General features: G+C 42.7%; 1 protein-coding gene across 4 annotated transcripts in view; it reads right to left on the bottom strand.

Annotated features, from left to right (window-relative positions):
* LOC130194877 (talin-2-like) overlaps positions 1 to 17,714 on the bottom strand; it is a 99,383-nt gene that overhangs the window by 39,771 nt on the left and 41,898 nt on the right. For 3 of the 4 annotated variants that reach the window (XM_056416084.1, XM_056416086.1, XM_056416085.1), the window contains exons 2-9: positions 8,716 to 8,889; positions 8,533 to 8,630; positions 8,233 to 8,362; positions 7,429 to 7,584; positions 6,894 to 7,036; positions 1,544 to 1,671; positions 1,174 to 1,237; positions 871 to 975 (exon numbers count right to left, since the gene is read on the bottom strand). In XM_056416084.1, coding sequence (XP_056272059.1) covers positions 871 to 975; positions 1,174 to 1,237; positions 1,544 to 1,671; positions 6,894 to 7,036; positions 7,429 to 7,584; positions 8,233 to 8,362; positions 8,533 to 8,630; positions 8,716 to 8,851 — 960 coding nt within the window. In that variant the 5' untranslated portion in view covers positions 8,852 to 8,889. The remainder of the gene's footprint in view (positions 1 to 870; positions 976 to 1,173; positions 1,238 to 1,543; positions 1,672 to 6,893; positions 7,037 to 7,428; positions 7,585 to 8,232; positions 8,363 to 8,532; positions 8,631 to 8,715; positions 8,890 to 17,714) is intronic. The other variant, XM_056416087.1, reaches the window with a different exon arrangement.

The following is a 17,714-nucleotide window of genomic DNA, read 5'->3' as shown; positions in this document are numbered from 1 at the left end:
CCAAATGGGCTGCTGCGGGAGAGCTTTTATGATCCCTGCTGGTGGGACCTCATCCCAATGCACATGCTGCACTTCCATTCCACTTTTGTGTTTGTCAAACCAGAACAGAATAGCATTGCTATGGTCACAAGGACAGAGTGAGCTTCAGAACTGCAAACACACACACACTTCCACTGGGGCTTGTGATTAGTTGTGTTGATGGGTTTTTTGTTCAAGCTTTCATATCTGGACCCGTTTGACAGCGTCAGAGGAGCTTTCTAATCACAGCTGCCTCGTATTAGTACAGAAGTATTGTGTGCCTGTTTATTATAACCAGATGTATGAGTGAATTGGTATTGCTCAGTTATTACGAAAGGGAAACCCTGGTTTTATTTTTAGGGATAGTTGGCCCTCATTTATATAAATTAATAATAATAACAATGTACTTTAAGTACTGTACGTTAACTGCCGAGACCTGGTCAGGTGGCACTTTACTGCAACAAAGTTAAAGAAAGTGGGAAACACAAGCGGCCGGGTGATCTCACCGTTTATCGAATGCGTACGGTCGGTCAAACTGAACCCGTCTGTAAACTTTGATTGACATTAAAAACAACCAATGGATGTTTGGTTTTACCATTCACCTTTGTTTTCTCTCCCAAATAAGTTGGGTCTCCCTTTTAGGTCCAACTTATTTTGTTGAGCAATGCTGCTCGATCTTATGCAATACATGCGTTACCAATTGTAATATAAATAATGATAGTAAAATAAGATGCAATATTTAATTATCCTTTGATGAGATTTTCTTTGTGGGAATGTGAGCACACTGTCCGCTGTGCTTATGTATCAGATTACCTCTTTACTGGGGTAAAGGAGCTCGGTGTAAGCTCTTACCTTTACCAGGAAGAAGGACACTCCATATGTAAGCAAGGACCTGGCGAGCTTCACATACTTCACTTTTGCCTCAATCTCCATCATCTCTCCACAGTCGTTATGGTCCTGGACAAACAGTACAAGTCACATCTCCACCTCCTTGATTGATGGATCATAACATCATGTTATCTGATCTGCATGTTTTGTATTTTGTCAATTTACGCCTAAACACAGAACAAAGAAGTGTAATTCCCCGAGGCCGCACAGTTTCAAAACACATTTCTTCTTTTTAAAAGCAACATTCCAGCAACGTAACATACATACTTGGAATATTTTCTTCTCGGACCCTCTCTGCTTGATGTACTCTTTAGGTATGAACTCCTTCAGGCTACAGAGATAAATTACATATTTAAATGGTTACTCTTTTGAGCGACAGACATTTCCTTTTCTGCTAACGGACCTCCACATGAGGTCATTCTTGCCCTACTGCCTACATATCAGGAAACATTTGTAACAGCTGACATCACCCCTGAGCTTTCCACTGGAGGAAATCCCCCGAAGCAACGGCCTGGACTGAAGCAGGAGATAACCAATGTGTATGCACAGCTGGGAAATTAACATAAAAGTACAACATGCTGGACACAGTTATTGTGAAGCTTAGTGTTAATGCATCTTTATGAAATGGAAAGCTTACTCCAGGAATCCGGGCTTGTGTTTGTGCTCCACGTGGGGTCCGAACTGGATCTGAGCCTGGATGCCTGCAAACTCACAGGCTTTATCAAAGGAGACAGGGTGGGATCCATTCAATATGTCATCCCGAGCCTGAAGGAGACATGATGGGAGAGGGAGGGGGCAATAAGTGAGAGGCAAAAACACACATACAGAAAAAGGACATTTAAAAAAGTTCACCCAACAGAGCTCCATAAGAAGCACATCATTGTGTGCTTTGAATGCAAGGATGTCTTTTAAGAGAATGACTAAGTGTATTTCTAGAGCAGGGACATCATCACTGAGACTCATCCACACAGGGGACCCACATAAGATTTGTTTGTGATAATAAAAGCCACTTTGCTGGCTTTCAAATGCAACAGCTCTGACAATTTGTCATCACAATACCATTAAGTGTTATTAAAAGAGAAAACACATTACAGAAATGTATCAGTCTTTCACAATATCCCATCTCCATTACAGAATGGTCCTCGATATGATGCGAGGAAACATAATGACGAGATTTATTTTCTTCCCGAGCGAAAAAGAAAGGAGAAGAAGGCGTGTGCCTTGTTTGGTGCTGTTGGGACATCACTTATGTTTCAAAGCTTTTTCAGCCAGGCTGCCGACATTATCTTCCCCATTTAGGTAAATGGAAAGGGAGAAACCGTTCTCGACATCTTTCAAATGGTTGCCTGCGTGTGCTGTGATCTCCAGGGGGCGGTCGGCTCGTCTCTCACTCACTCTTTCTAGTTCTCTGCTGCAAAATTAATGGCTTCAAAAGCCGAGAGGCCTCACTGCCAGTGAGAGAGACTCCGCCAGTGATTTTTAGCATTAGCATATCAGTGCACAGCGTGGACTCGGCTCATTCTTACGTCCTATTACATCAATGAAAAACTAAGTGGCAGCTTACTGCTGAAATGAGGACAACAATCTCCTCCACTCACAATCAAGTCCTTTCCCCAGTGCAATTCACAGAGGAGTACAGACAGTAAGCTCCTCCTGAACACAAGAAGACACTCTCAAATTAGCCCTTACACATACCACTCTGCTACACACTATGAAGTCAGATAAGAACTACATTTACCATATTCAATTAAGTATTGTTGCTTGACACAGATTGGTTAAAAACAAACATGCTATTTTAAAAAGAAAAAGGGAAAAAAGTGTTTCTACAGAAATGTGGGAGCACTGATATGCACACAAGTATGGTATTATCATGTTTTCAGAATATTGTAGTTAACCATTTGCATATGTAAATATGGTTTCAGAAAGCAGGTCATGCCTTTCTTGGTTGAGAAACTCACTGATTAAAACTAGGATACTATTGGATGCAAACACCGTCACCAAGTTGTACAGATGCATCCAAAACTCAAGTTTCCATCTGCCAATAAAATAAATAATATTTGAGGATCTACATCGGTAAGTTTATCACCGGGAATGCAAAGAATACATTTTATCTGTTGTTGCTCTTATTTTCCCTTAATAGCAACAATATGAGGGAGCCAATATCCTGCATATTGTAATTGCAAAAGGGGGCTTTACCAAAGTGGGCTCATCCTAAATTGCTGTGTCAGCTGGTCCGTAGATGACGGTTTGACACACAGATGATCTTCAGCCTCGACTTTAGTCTGTTCAGAAGTACAATGAGGTAAACAACCAGTCTGTCTATGTTCCATATACGGCAAGGAATTTTAGCAAACGGTTATACAGGAAGGCCACGACAGTAGGTGCAGTAGGAGTGGATCAGCAGAGTCAAGGGAGAAGGGTCAGTCTATAGTAGCAAACCCTGGACACCTGCTGCATATGATTGGAAGTTGCAGGTCAGGTGATAACACACAGCTGTGAATGCGCTGGCGACAGTGAAACATGAATGAAACAGCGGACACCAATTAGCTAATGCAAACTGGAAACGTATGGAGCAAAGCATTTTCCATATGATCAAAACCAGGATAAGATTTGTTTAAATGGGATAGTGTTGGCATGTCAATATACTTTGCTTACAAAACAGTATAAATTATATTATCCACTTTGGCATTTCCACATACAGTAAAGTTTAAGATCAACATTGAATAATTATTGGCTGGGTCATTTAAAATCGATAAGCAAACGTCAGATGAAGCAGACAACAGGGCGACTGTGGCTCAGTGTGAGCAGGGTCATCCTTCAATCAGAGGGTCGGCAGTAGCCCATGACAAGGTGTCCTTGGGCAAGACACTTAACCCCAGAATTGCTCCCGGAGCTGTGACTACGGTGTGAATATGAGTTAGTTGGGATGTGCAGGTGGAACCTTAGCTCCTCCCATCAGTGTATGGATGGGTGTGAATGGGGTGAATGATGTCATGCGTTACAGCGCTTTTGAGTGGTCGGAAGACTAGAAAAAGCACAAGTACAGGTCCATTACCATCCATAACTTCCAGTGCACGTCTCTCCATTCGGTCAAACGACGGGCCAGATTATTAACAGACAACACAGTGAGGACAGACCTTGACTTTTCTTAGAGCGGATATGTCGAGTGATACTGTCGCTGGTTTTAGGACATTTTAGAGCTGCATGAGTGGAAGCAAAGCACACGACATTGGAGACGGTGACACATATGGCCCGAGGCTGCAATACTGAGGTCAACTAGCCCACCGTGGCCCAGCAGTATAATGCAGCCTTCAAAATAATTGCTGACATAGGGATACACTAAAGCCCCTAAATGCACACAGTATAAATCAGTGAGTAAAGGAATATTTAACAGTTTGATGGGCTAGACAACGCCGTTGCATTCTGGAGACAAATGAAGGAAGAAAACATGATGAAATGTCAGGAGACAACAGGATACATCTTATTTCAAAGAAGTTCTTCATTTGTCCCTGCTTCGGACTCTGCCGTCTCATGGTAAGAAAAGTGCGCTTTCAGAATCAACTAAAGTGATCCAGAGCAAGAGCGCAGGATACACAGGGGGATGCTATTTCTAAGGAGGTTTATCCTGGCCTTAGCACAAATACATGACAGAAAGGGAGTGGCCGAGTAGTAAAGGAGATTAGTCTGTTACTGGCAGAGCTTGCATTATGTGTGTGTGTGTCTGTGTGTGTGGGTGGGTTTGAAATCATAAAAAGCCTCAAATCATTGGACATCGTCGCTGATTCGCAGGGATGGTCTGTCAAAGGAAAGCCAGCAGTAAAGTCATCATCCACACAATTTGAAGTCAATTACTCTCAATCCTGCTGAGTTTCTGAGAACTACAGGATGTGTGAGTGAAGAAGGCTATTGAAGAAGAAAATGGGGAGTAAAAAGCTGTGTAAAAAAAAAAGAAAAGAGAAGGAGACAAGAAGTGGAAGACAAGCCTGCAGTGTGTTCCACTCTGTTAAAGATCCCTCTTCTGGCTCCGTTTGGCCTTTTTAACAGTGACAAATTAGAGCCACTGCCATGTGAGGAGTCTCTGTGATCCGTCTGTGTAACAATCCCAGTGTGTGTCAGAGAGAGAGGGAAAGATAGATGGGGAAGGGTAACGGAGAGGCAAAAAGGAGGCGGGGCAAAGGGGCGGGGTTGTTATTGTGAAAGGAAATATGAGTCTGCGTTGAGTGGAGAGCATGATATGCACTGCGCTGTGATGTGTGCCAGGGTAACAGGGTGGGGATGTGTGCGATTATGCCAGAATGTGTGGGAGATGCGGAGAGGGGGGGGGGGGGGGGGCGGGAGTGAAGAGAGCCGAACTGGAAGGGAAGGAAATGGAGGGTAAGAAAAACAGAGGCAAAAACTGGAACAGACAGATAGAAGGGAGGAGAGCAGCAGGAGCAAGCAGGCAGGCAGGGTGGCTGGATGCCTTTTATGAACATATTCAGGAACGCAGCAGGGATTGAAAAGATGACGAGAGTCAAATCTGTGTGACTACACACAGTTCAGACCTTGTATGTATATATATATCTCTAAGTGAGGGGAGATATTGTGTGGGAGAGCGAGCAAGGATGCTTTTTCCAGGAGGGGTTAATGTGCACGCAGTGACATCATGGTTTACTCACGGCACACGCTGACTCGTGCAATATCGACTCAGCCCCCCCCCCCCCCCTCAAGAACACCCTCCCGGTGCCAGCTGGGCTCCTGAGGTTTCGAAAAACTGGATAATGGTTAAACCAACACACTCACAGATAAAGGTAGAGGAAGCCACATATTTAATATACACATCACCTCAAACACACATAACTCCAAAAGCCCAACATATCTCTCTCCAGCCAGATGTGTGCTGGATGTTGGACAATTTTGCAAAGCGGAAGTGAGATACTGATATGACTTACTGCCTCTGAAAACCCCTGAACCGTATGAAAAACTATTATACTGTAATAGATACAACCTCTTCAATCCCACTGAGTCACCGGTTGGTCAGTCAGGGGAAAGTCATTGTTAAAACCCACAGAGTCCTCGAAGCTGCTGTCGGGTTTGTAGAGTTTCTAAAGGCTCGAAATATGTCAGGCTGAAGAGTTGGAATAAGCTGATCAAATAAATCAATTAGGATGATTATCCAATCTTAAGATAGTTACTTGAAGGGTAAAGCTACGAGAACACTGTATTTTACAGTGATACAATAAAAAGGGTGAATAGCTGAATAGCTTATTCCTCGCAGCTAATATTTTATATTAATATGTATCTGGACAGTTTAGTTCGCTAATGTTTCTGAAATTGTAGCCATGTTTTCCAAAGCTTAAAATCAAAACCAGAAATCAATGCCATCCCACCGTGTAGTGCAGTCATTCCATCAGGCATAGAAAGAGATATGTTCAATCACGCATGATACAGTCTTCTCAAAATTATTCGAGTAACATGGTAAATCTTGTCGAGCTTGCCAAAACATAAAGATTGGTAGGATGGGGTTAAAGAAAACATAAAAACATCTGGCCATCTCAAAGTGAGAGCTGGTGTCACTCTCAATGGAGAGCTATGTAAATGGAAAAAGACGCATGTGGTGGGAATCCCAGAGGAACTTAAAGCTGCAGTCATCAATAGTTTTATATTACCAATGAGCACAAGTGTAAATAGTAAGTAATGTGAAGGGGCTTGTTGTGAAAAAACTATGGATTGTTCACATATCACCAAACTTTATAAGATAATAATATGTCAATGTTGTGTTTACACAGCTGGTTCTGCTGCACTCAAACAAAGTGCAGCTCTTCTATCTGGAACTCCCCCCCAACAAAAACAAAACACAAAACAAAACATTGCAGTGTACTTCATACGCTAGACTGCTTGAGTCTCATTTTTCCGTTACAGCAACACAATGCGGGGCTTACAGCATCTCATCCCTTCTCTTCGGTTTTCCTGCTACACCAGCATAAAAGTATTTGTAATTATTTTACCTGAACATAGAGCAGGTTTAGCTGGACGGGGTCCCGCGAGTCCACATTCTGGTCCGAATAGAAGAACTTGCGCCTGAGCAGCAGAGTCTCACTTTCCTCCACTCCCTGCTCTCTGAACGTCCTGCTGTGGTCCAGCCAGTTCACTGCCCAATCAATACACACACACACTGTTACCACATGCGCTGAAATGAATAGACGCTCACTTCAGAAAGATCTTGCTCGAGGTAAAACTAACTAGGCAGTTTGGAAATGTGAGCAGTCACCTCAGACACACAATCACCAAATGAATCACGAGTGAACCGTTTCTGCTGGGACCAAAGCTAGTTTTCAGCTAAATTAAAATGTGATTTATGTAGTTGCGTGCTTTAAAATGTCATCGGTGCCCTCCGGGCTAAAGATGTGTCCGTGCAATAAATATGACGTGAGTGATAAAGCACATGTCCAGATGATGGTGATGAGTCAGATTCACGCAGGCGGAAAACAAGAAACGGCCGTGAAGGAAATCAAGACATCAACGACACCTCCCGAAACTCACACTCATCATCTGTGTGGAGTTTGGCTTTGAGCTTTTCCATCTTCCTCTCATCTCGAAGCTGCAGCGTTCTTTCTCTCTTCAGCGTCCCCATTCCCTCCTCCTTTTTGTCCTCCGTCACCTCATGAATGAGGGAGTACTCCTCGTAGTTGGTGATTCCTGAATAGAGCACACGTTAGCCAGGGGATTCCCAGAGGAGGAGACGCTTCAGACCGGCGTGATAACCAGTGCAGTGATAAGAGAAAGCGCCTCGGCAATTCTTTTGCACTCTCTCTTTTTTTTATATATCTCTTTTTCTCTGCTTTGAAATAGAAGTGAAGAAATGCTGGCGCAGAGCCAGCAAACTAAAATGGGAGCCGAGGAGGAGAAGTCAAGCAGAAAGACCTACAAACAAACATTTTCCAATAAAGCTTTCTGCCAGGCACACATCCCTCTCCTCCTCACCCAATTGCGCTTGATGGCAGCCCATTATAATTGAAATGAACAGCTTAGGGAACACCTCTGTGACAGGAAAGGATGGCACGTAGGCCCTCAGCATTTATTAGAAGCAAGCTTGTTTTAGCTTGATAAATCATGCCCATCGTGCTCTGAACAAAAGGTGATTCGGACTTTATCAAGCATACATGCTCTAAAGTACCTAATAAATGCTTCTGCTTAAAGAGGAATTCAACAGCATGTAATAACACAGAAACATAATGCAGCTCAGTAAGGGGTACGACTCACAAATATAATAAAGATGAAGAATTTCAGCATGGGACGATGGCTTGAGAAGATTCACATTAGCAGTAGCTGGAGGATATCACTTACCTATTCGACTGCATATGGTGACAAGCATCTCCCCGACAGTTTTTGAGTCATCCACCATGATGGTTTTAACTGCACCGTCCATCATTTTGATCTTTTGCGGCCTTTGTTTCTTCTTATACTCCAAAACATCCTGAGGAGATGGGAAAGGAAGCACAATGACATCCACAGCACCCGTTGACTGTTTTCAGCAGTACACTGCATTCGCTCCCAGGAAGCTCAGTCAGCTAGACAAACATGTACATCACTTTAAGAAATGATAAGTGACAGTTCTTCACCCCAAACTCTATGACTTAATCTTACTCCATTTCGCAGCATGTAGTAATCCAGGGTTCTCACAGACTCGAGCCAGATTCCTTTCCTGGGGTCGTCGTCAGACAGGAAGAGGCCATAATCTGACGCTGAAACACAAAGTCAAACATGGCATGCACATGTAAATGCGGATGGATTTAAATGTCAATGATATTTTCCGAGTCAGCCACTAACCTTGTCCTGTCTGGGCCTCTGGGACTCGCTCTCTGATGATCCTGCAGGCGTCGTACACAGGCGTGGATGGTTCGAACTGCATCGTTTTCACCACATTGCACTGGCGGACACAGATCTTGAGTGACAAAGCCACCATCTTGGTAGGTAGTATTTTGGCCTCACCGACCAACACACCTGGAAAATACACAAGTAGAAAGAGAACGTAAGGGTCGGAGTGTGTTCAGTCATTCTGCCGGCTAAAATCCAAAGTATCCCTGTGTTAAGGTTGTTATCAACCAGGCATTATGCAAATGTACTCTCATCAAACACAGTTTGTAGAGGAACTGCCAGATGCAGAATACAACATCACAAAGCACAGAAGAAATCACAATTATCTTCCTGGGGACATTCTGACCTGTTAAATTGAAAGTGTGCGTTAGTCCGTACTCAGCAGCTAGTCATTCTCCCCTGCTGCTCTGTTGATATTAGAGGGTTAAGTGCTTGGGGAGCGTCTGCCTGATTGCAGTGTGTGTGTGTGTGTGTGTGTGTGTCTGTGTGTAGAGCTTTCTGAACCGAGGCAAGCGACATAACCTTTCAGCAGAGTAGAAATTTGTGCAAATCTCTCTAATCGTCAGCAATAACAGGAACCGAGTCAAAACACAGAAAATGGCATTCCACCGCTACATCATTATTCGCTCTCCTCATGGCTTGCACTCTCCCCCAGAAGTCGACTTCCCTGTCAGACAAATCTCTGGGTGTTTTGTCACGTACTGCAATTAGAGGGAATCAATTCAGATATTCTGAGACTCATATGCGCAAAAAAGGAAAGACTGATAGATACTGCAGAGCGTTTCTCCTCTTCCTTGACCTTGGCTTCAACAGGAGGAGGACTGACATGATAAATAGGGCCATTTATACTCGGAGGGCTCTCTGCCTCATTCTTAACCACACTATGGACCCAAAATGTAGTTATTCAATTTTTTGGGAGAAAAAAAAAAAAGTGTCCGACACATTTAAAGTGAACCAATGTATCTCGGAGAAAATGAGTATATCAGCACAGATGCAACTTCTCAAGGACTGAACTATACTGTATTATAATATTATATTATAACTCTGGAACTAATTAATATTTTCATTGTAAATGAATTTTTCTACATTAATTGAATAATCGTTTATACATATCAGAATATTGTTGGAAAAAGAATCCCCTCTCAATTATCCGAAACCTAAGTTGGCAAATTCAAATTGCTGAGATTTTATAATACATTTATATAAATAATTAAAAAACTGCATATATTTACAATTGAAATCCTGGAAGGAATGGATTTTTTTTTACAAATGAATTGATTATCAAATTAGCTGCAGATCATTTTAGTATTTCTCTCCATGGCAATAGTTCAAGTATTCCCACCGACAGGCACGTGCACAGACATTTTGGGGGGCAGGTACTCAAACCAAAAAAAAGGGCACTCATCGACAAAATGATTTTTATATTGATCGCTGTAACTTGAAGTTAGCAAGTAATTAAAACACATTGTGTCGTGAGAAGACATGAGAGCTAAACAAAATGAAATGTTTCCTATTAACAATTACAATTAGTTTTTATTTACAAAATGATAGGAGCGAAAAATGCCATATAATAAACAACTTACTAACTTCGACCGCTCGGTCATGCCGGGAAATATCAAACCTCTGCAAAAAAGTTATAAAGCCTCAGTCTGATATTTCCCAGCATGACCTCACTCAGGGTTAGTTATTACAAGTGTTGTTTTTTCTTGCGTTTACTCTTTTCACCCTCTGCAATGCTCATACAAGATTGATCTTTGTAAAACTGGAACAGACAAAACAAAGAGAAACATACCACATAAAACAATGTGGTTCAAGCATGTCGGGGCGAAATTCTCACAAGAACTCAAATAAATGCCCCGTTGGATATCCAAACACATTTGGGGGGGACTTGATGACAGAGAGTCATTTTTATTCTTAAATGCTGATGAATGAAGAAAAAAAATGGGCTCCAGCAGAAAGGGCACTTTTCTCATCCAGGGCAAAAGGGCTGGTGCTTGAGCACCACTAGGGCTCTATCTGTGCACATGCCTGCCCACCGACATGATTCAGATCTCAGCCGTACTTTGAAACAAAGAGTTTTTTTGTGCTCAGGATTCACAGCTCATCAACAGGCCCCTTTTGAGCCAGAGCAGAGAACATCTGAAAGTTACATACAGTATATTTCTAATGATGGATTGAGAATGAGCCCACCTCTGACTGCGGCTCTATCGTGACCATGAGGTCCTCTCCAATAGTCCCTATAGCTATCCAATAGCTCCCGAGTGTTTCCTCATACTAAGTGGGAAAGACGAGCACAAAGAAGAAGGAGTAATGGTGCCGCATGAGCTCTCCCCTCGACGGGCTTGCAGAGAAGCCCCACCGAGTTCAGCTCTTCCGCCGATACTTTCTTCAGCCCCAAGAACATGACAGGCCAGATATACGCTCACAGAGAACACCCACACACCGAAAATATACATTGTGAAGAGAAAAAAAATTGTATTTTTGTGGAAGTTTTCGTTCGGTACGTCTGTGCCAAAAAGGTAATATTACCTCTGACAAGGGGTATTTTCTAAAGATTGCTGTCTGCCTCCTGCTAAAGCAACAGCCACGCTGGTATTTGTTGTGAGTAGCTTCAGTCACATCAGAGAGTAAGCACTGCAGAAACCACATGATGAAACCCAAGAGGATGATGATAATCCCGGAGCTTAAAGTAGTGCGAGAGCACACTTTTCACTACGATCCTCGTGCAAACACTCCAAAGCAGCCAGCTCCTCATTAGCTCTACTTTACAGCGTGGATGGATCCATGTGTGAGTAAGGAGCAAAGAGAAACAAGCCACGCATATGATACACATCGGGTCTTATCTATTTTATAATCTTTTCTAGATCACTAGGTAGACCTCAACATGTCATTTCTAAACACAATCTCCCATGACAACCCCTTGTCCATCAGATAAGAGTCCTGTTCTTTATTAGTTGCCATTACTCGAAATATTAAGACGCAAAAATGGCCAAAGAGCAGCCAAACGTGGACAATTCAATAGAGACCGGGAAAGGCAGGAGCCATCTGGAGAGGACACAGCGCTGACGATTTGACTGTAATGTCAACAGCGGCGAAGGGGCGGAGAGAAACAACTGCTGCAATCACTGCACCGGTCTGTCACATGACAACAGGGGAGGTCACTGAAACGGGGTGGGCCTGAGCGGTTTGTTTGGACCAGTCTTCTTGAAGCTTCTGACGGATCAACGCGTGTAACGACCGGCAATGAGGACGGGACTGAGGACGTACAACATTCTTTCGAGGACACCAGGCAAACAATGCTGAACACGGGTTATTTGATCAATACCAGAGCAACTGCGTGTTTGCTTCACATGCAGTGTGGACGACAAGGCGGAGACAAAAGCCAGAGAACAATAAAAGACGAGGTAAATTGTTGTTCTGAAGGAGCCTGGGCCACTGGGAGCCACAGCCATGACTTCAAACGTGCAAGCTCTTTACATCTGAACATGTTCAATGCAACATTTTGTGTCATTCACACCGAATTGCTGTCAGATGTCAAGGTACTATTGTCTCTTTAATCAATTTCTACCTTGTGAAGACAAGATACGTATGTTCTCTGAATAAACCAGGATCCATGAGGACAGTGCAAACACGTGTGCTCGTTACTTATGACCTGTAGTGTGTTCAGAGGAAAACAGAAAGCAATGTGCGTTACATTAAAATGGAGAATAACAACAAATTCATAGCGCATATACTGCAATTCTTCATTCCAAAAACGGCAAATCTAAACCATCCCCCCGCATTGTTACAGAATTGTCAAGGTCAGCCCATTAAACCGCGTTGACGGGAGGAGCAGAGATGATTTAACGGTAAACTAGGCGCCGCACACTCGCTCTGCTTTAGCAGCATTTGGGAGTGGAAACAGAAATAGAGATGCAGATGCAGACGTCTCGTCTTACTGACACAAACAGCCACTCTGGGGTAAAAGGTAGATCGGTATGGCACCTCGAAAGCAGGCACACTTATTGTTAGGGATGACAATTAGATTTTAACAAGCCGTGACAATTGAAAAGAACCCCAAAAGATCAATTAAAATAGCCGGTGAAGAAGCAGGAAAATACCGTACAGCTGCCTTTATTGAACGGGCACTCACTACGCCACATTATCTCCAGCCTGGTGGACTATTATTATTGTTTAAATTAAGCATATAGAATGTCGATGGCATCGAATGGAGGGCTGAGGGTAATTTCGACATCAGCAGTTCTCAGGACTGTTGAGAACAGCAGGATTAAATCACGTGTGCGTTGAGAAAATGCAAATTGGCTCAACCACACCACACCTTTTTTGTTCCTCCTCCTTACGCCCAGCACCGACACTCTGAGCGAAACATCAGCCATTTACATTATCCACGTCTGACTGAAAGCAAGGTCGGCGATGCAGGGTGTCTCCGGAGACCATTACGCTTTCCTGGAACACAGGCGAGGGCTCGCAGAACAGCAAACAAGGGTTGTTGTGTTGATCGGCTGAGTATTCAAATCCAATATTCCCGTAACCCAGGAACTATATTTGTGTACAACTCCACAACCGAGAGATGTGTCAAGGTCAGGTGACGTCTTTTCCACCAGATATGAAAGCCGTTTCTAAATTGAATAATCAAATCATAATTTTAATCCAATGAATCAGAGCACGAACAAGCGCAAAAGAGGTAGGCATTAATCCATCATAAATCCTCTTTATTATGATCGTGAGGCACACGTGATTTACAACTACCATATAGCAAATTATTATACAGATCTTTAATAGCCAAGGGCTGTAATGTAAGTAGCAACATGGGGCCACGGGAGACATTCTGTCAGATTGCTTTCACCACATTAATAACGTGATGAAATGATTATAGTACAACGATGCAGAAAGTCAAATATTCGTAAGCCACCAAAAGAATGATTGATGGAGCAGGATTTATTCTTTTGCGAGGTGTGGAAGGTGTAAAAAATACAACTAATAAAATACTGCTTTATTATGGAGGTTTTATTTTCAGAAAGTAGATATAAAATTAACCATTCCCTCCGGTACATTTCCAAATGTCAACTTTCTTACGCCTTGCAGGGATTCTATTCTATATCAAGATGTCCTTGTGCTCATTTCTTTGCAAAGAACAGCCGCTAAATCTCGATTCTACCTGAATGCAATTCAAATAATTAATGAGCCAAAGGCTTTCGCCTCAGACCTTTTCACTTCCTCCCTACGTTTCATTAAGGAATTCAACTTTGCTTCAGCTCAACAATCATAGGAACGAACCAGGATTACTATATGGAAGCCGACTTATTATAAGTGGCTTGCATGGTATTATTTCACCGAATACAGTGCGGGTCAAGCAGTGGTTATTAATCCAGATAAAAAGGCATCAAACCCATGCTCTAAATGTAGAGCCACACTGTGACTTATTTTTTCAGCCACATTTTAAAATGAACCTTGCCGCAATGAACCAGTCTTTGGACTCGAGGCTTTGCTTCTACCGCTGCTGTAATGAAATTTGAGGGTATGGATGCTGACAGAAATTATGACGCTTGCCCTTGTCGCGGGGAGGGAGAGAGCGGCTCCTCTTACGCTAAAAATATCCAGGGAAGTAGAGCGTCCTCCAGCAGCAGTGCAATATATGTACTAGTTTCCTTCTGCTCTTTAAAGACCATCGTATTCACTCAACCGACAATAGCAGCAGATTAAATACATCATATTCATTCTGAAATTGTAATTCTTGAAGATTAGATGGCAAATTCTAATGTACTTTGCTCAGTTACATGAGAGATATTATTGGTTTGAATTCCCGAACAGTCTCACGACACACAGTTAATTAACATGCACCATCCCTCATCCCTCATTTAGAGACGTGAAGAACGAGCTTCCTAACAGCTGGAGACAGGAACAGCAACTGGAGGAGGAGAGTCACTCAATGATGAACTAGTCTTTCATTCTGTCGGTCCATCCACACTCAGTCAGGGGTGTGTGTGTGTGTGTGTTACTGGTGGCTCAGACAGATGTTCATTACATACCCTGATGGGTGCAGAACTGCAGATGCACCTTAAACAACAAACAAATCAGCCCACGATGATTCAATTATCATTATCAACCGTATTTTGCAACATAAATCTCTGGAAGAGCATCGACGGCACAGCCTGCATCTGTTCACTGATAACTACGCCAGACGAAGTGATGTCATGATATGACACGCATGTTTGCAGTCAATAGTTCAAAAATAATTTGAGACTAAAGGATAGTATGCAAAGAAATGAAGGTGGCATCATTAAACAATGTATTATAAACCTCCTATCAAATACTAAGTATTAGTGAAGGGTTCTTTTTAATGAATGAAGGTGGACCCGGCAAATTAAACCCACTATGGGTTCATTTCTCTTATATTAACATTGATAATTTTTCTTTTGTCTCACACCACAGTACATGTGGGTATGTAATTGCGGTATTTATGATACGAGAACAAAATACTGAAATGGTGCTTGTCACGTTACCTAAACACCTCCACACAGCTTCACACACTGTTCACTGCCTACCATATGGATGGTTTGATCTCAACTAACACAGTATGTTCAAGTGGAAGGCATTTATTCCTCTCAATTACATCCACAATATAATTTCATACCAGCAAAAAAAAATGGAAGTCTATAATGTATCTCACATGTAATACCTATCGACAGTATGTCCAGGATAAGGCAACTTCACCTCCTGTATTTCATTACGCTACATGTCATTGAGCAGACACTTTCTTCCAAAGTGACTTACAATAAGTGCATTCAACCAAGAGTATAATCTCAGAACAACAAGAATCAAGAAAGTAAAATTTCTTCAAGAAAGCCAAACAAAAATACCATAAGTAAAAGCCATTCAAGTGCCACTGAAGTGCTAATCTGTATCAGGGCTCACACCCAAATACAGGAGATGACTTGGTATTTCTAGCTCAACACACATTTGTGCTTTAACTTTTTGCTCACGGAAACAAAAGAACAACTTTAATTGAACCTTTTTTCGTAAGAACCCTGAAGTGATTGAGCGCTTTGGCACAATGAACATGCTTTATTCAGCCATCTCTCCCTCCTCTTAGATACGGTGTGTATCTTGAGACGTGTGTGTTGTTTGTCAAACGACAAACTGACCTGGAAGCACGCGTCTGCAATCAGAGAAGTGTAATCAGCTCCATGGATTGCACCAATCACAGACGAGCACTATTAACTGAGGTGATGACACTATGCGAGAGGAAGACTCTTACATTTCTATGGCTTGTACTTGATAAAAATGGAAGGATCATTTATGGACAAGTGATTGTGCCTCTTTCTTTTCTTAATGATCCTAACCATGCCATGAAAAATGAGTATCTTATCAGTAATACACAGACAACCGCAGAATATGTTCAGTTAAACATTCTCTACAGCTGTGAAATGCTAAGAATTGTCTTCTCATTTAATGACAATTTCTAATTCAGCATCACTACATCCTCATCAAACGTATATTCCTGATTGGGGATGCAGTATACAATCTACCCGAAAAAAGATCAAATTTCAGCAAATTGAAAAATCAGACCCAACAAAAAGAGCGTCCTCCTATAGAATCCTTCAGTCGTGTCCTCAAACCGATGGGGAGGGTTACAGTAATAGGTCTGTTTCTGCTCTCTCTCCTACACACCCTGACAGTAGGACTTCTGTATGAGCCAGCACTATGACATCACTTAAAGGCTATTTCAGCGAAGGCAGACAGACGCAGGGAGATAAAAGAGGATCAAGGGAAGAATTCCGCAGATTTGACAGTAATTGGAGCAGAATATGTACGTACAATGCGGACGAAGAGAAGGCTCATTAAATCATTGCGTCACAATTACAGAAGGTCACAGTTAAGATGCCAAACACGCTCTCAACGTTGATCTGGCTCCCCGCACCATGAAACTACATCCAACTGATGCAGCCGCTCCCGGTGAACAGCAGCAGCTTGCAAAATACTTTCTTATTCAACGGAGTCTGACAAGACGTGTGAAAAATAAAACACAACATTGTAAGAATTTTAAATCAAATCCTGGGGGAGTTCATGCCTGAGATTGTAGCACAAGTAAATGCAGTATAATAGGTAGGTGGAAGATGAAGGCAAAGTGGGAGTTTGCGTGCATAAAAAACACAAACCAAACCGGCTTCATTGACTTTAATATTCAAAATGTATGAGTAATAGATAACACACCTCTGGCTCTCACAATCAGTATATTCTTCCTGAAGTGTCAATGTCCTGTAAATCAGGTGACAATCCAATCTAAGGTCTGCTCCGCCGCCCGAACACAGAGCCTCCCTCTTATGCTTCAGTGGCCGGGTGCCGACTACCACTTGCTTGCTGATTACAGTATCAAAGAGCGGTGGAACGGAACATACACTAGCTTCTCTCCCAAGCGTGATACACAGAGGGACTCCATCAGCAATTTATATCCTCTGGCATGCTGTAAAAGAAGAAACCTGACGCACACAAAAAAGGCGGCGATTCCTTGTTCTGGCTCTTTAAGCAAAACCAAACATTGAGCGAGGAACGCCACTAGCAGACATATTAGATTAATCGGGAGATGCAGTTCCTATTACTTGCTCCTGCACAATGTCTCATTATCTGTTCTCTTTGCAAGCTTAGTGGAGCAGTCGATTTACCACTTCACAACGAGTTGAAGTATAACCACATCAAAGACGTCTCTGGAACAATAAAACCTCCTGTTGATGCCGAGTGAAGACCATGTCGTTGCGTGAGATGGGGTTCAGGGAGAGGCCGTGTGGTTGGCCCATTGTTTCCAGATCAGCCGCTCCTGCCCACCGTTGCCATGGCTGCTGCTGTGCCCACCTTATCCTGGACATATAAGGGTGGACAGCAGCAGCATCCACAGCCACTCTGCCCTCAGGGCCGCAACTGCTTCTAGGGTCATCTGGACGTAGGGTTCACTC

The sequence above is a fragment of the Pseudoliparis swirei genome, chromosome 6, assembly GCF_029220125.1.
Source record: "Pseudoliparis swirei isolate HS2019 ecotype Mariana Trench chromosome 6, NWPU_hadal_v1, whole genome shotgun sequence".
NCBI classification, from domain to species: Eukaryota; Metazoa; Chordata; class Actinopteri; order Perciformes; family Liparidae; genus Pseudoliparis; species Pseudoliparis swirei.
Note: the sequence above shows the minus strand (reverse complement) of the source record. Positions and strands in the feature narration are given on the sequence as shown.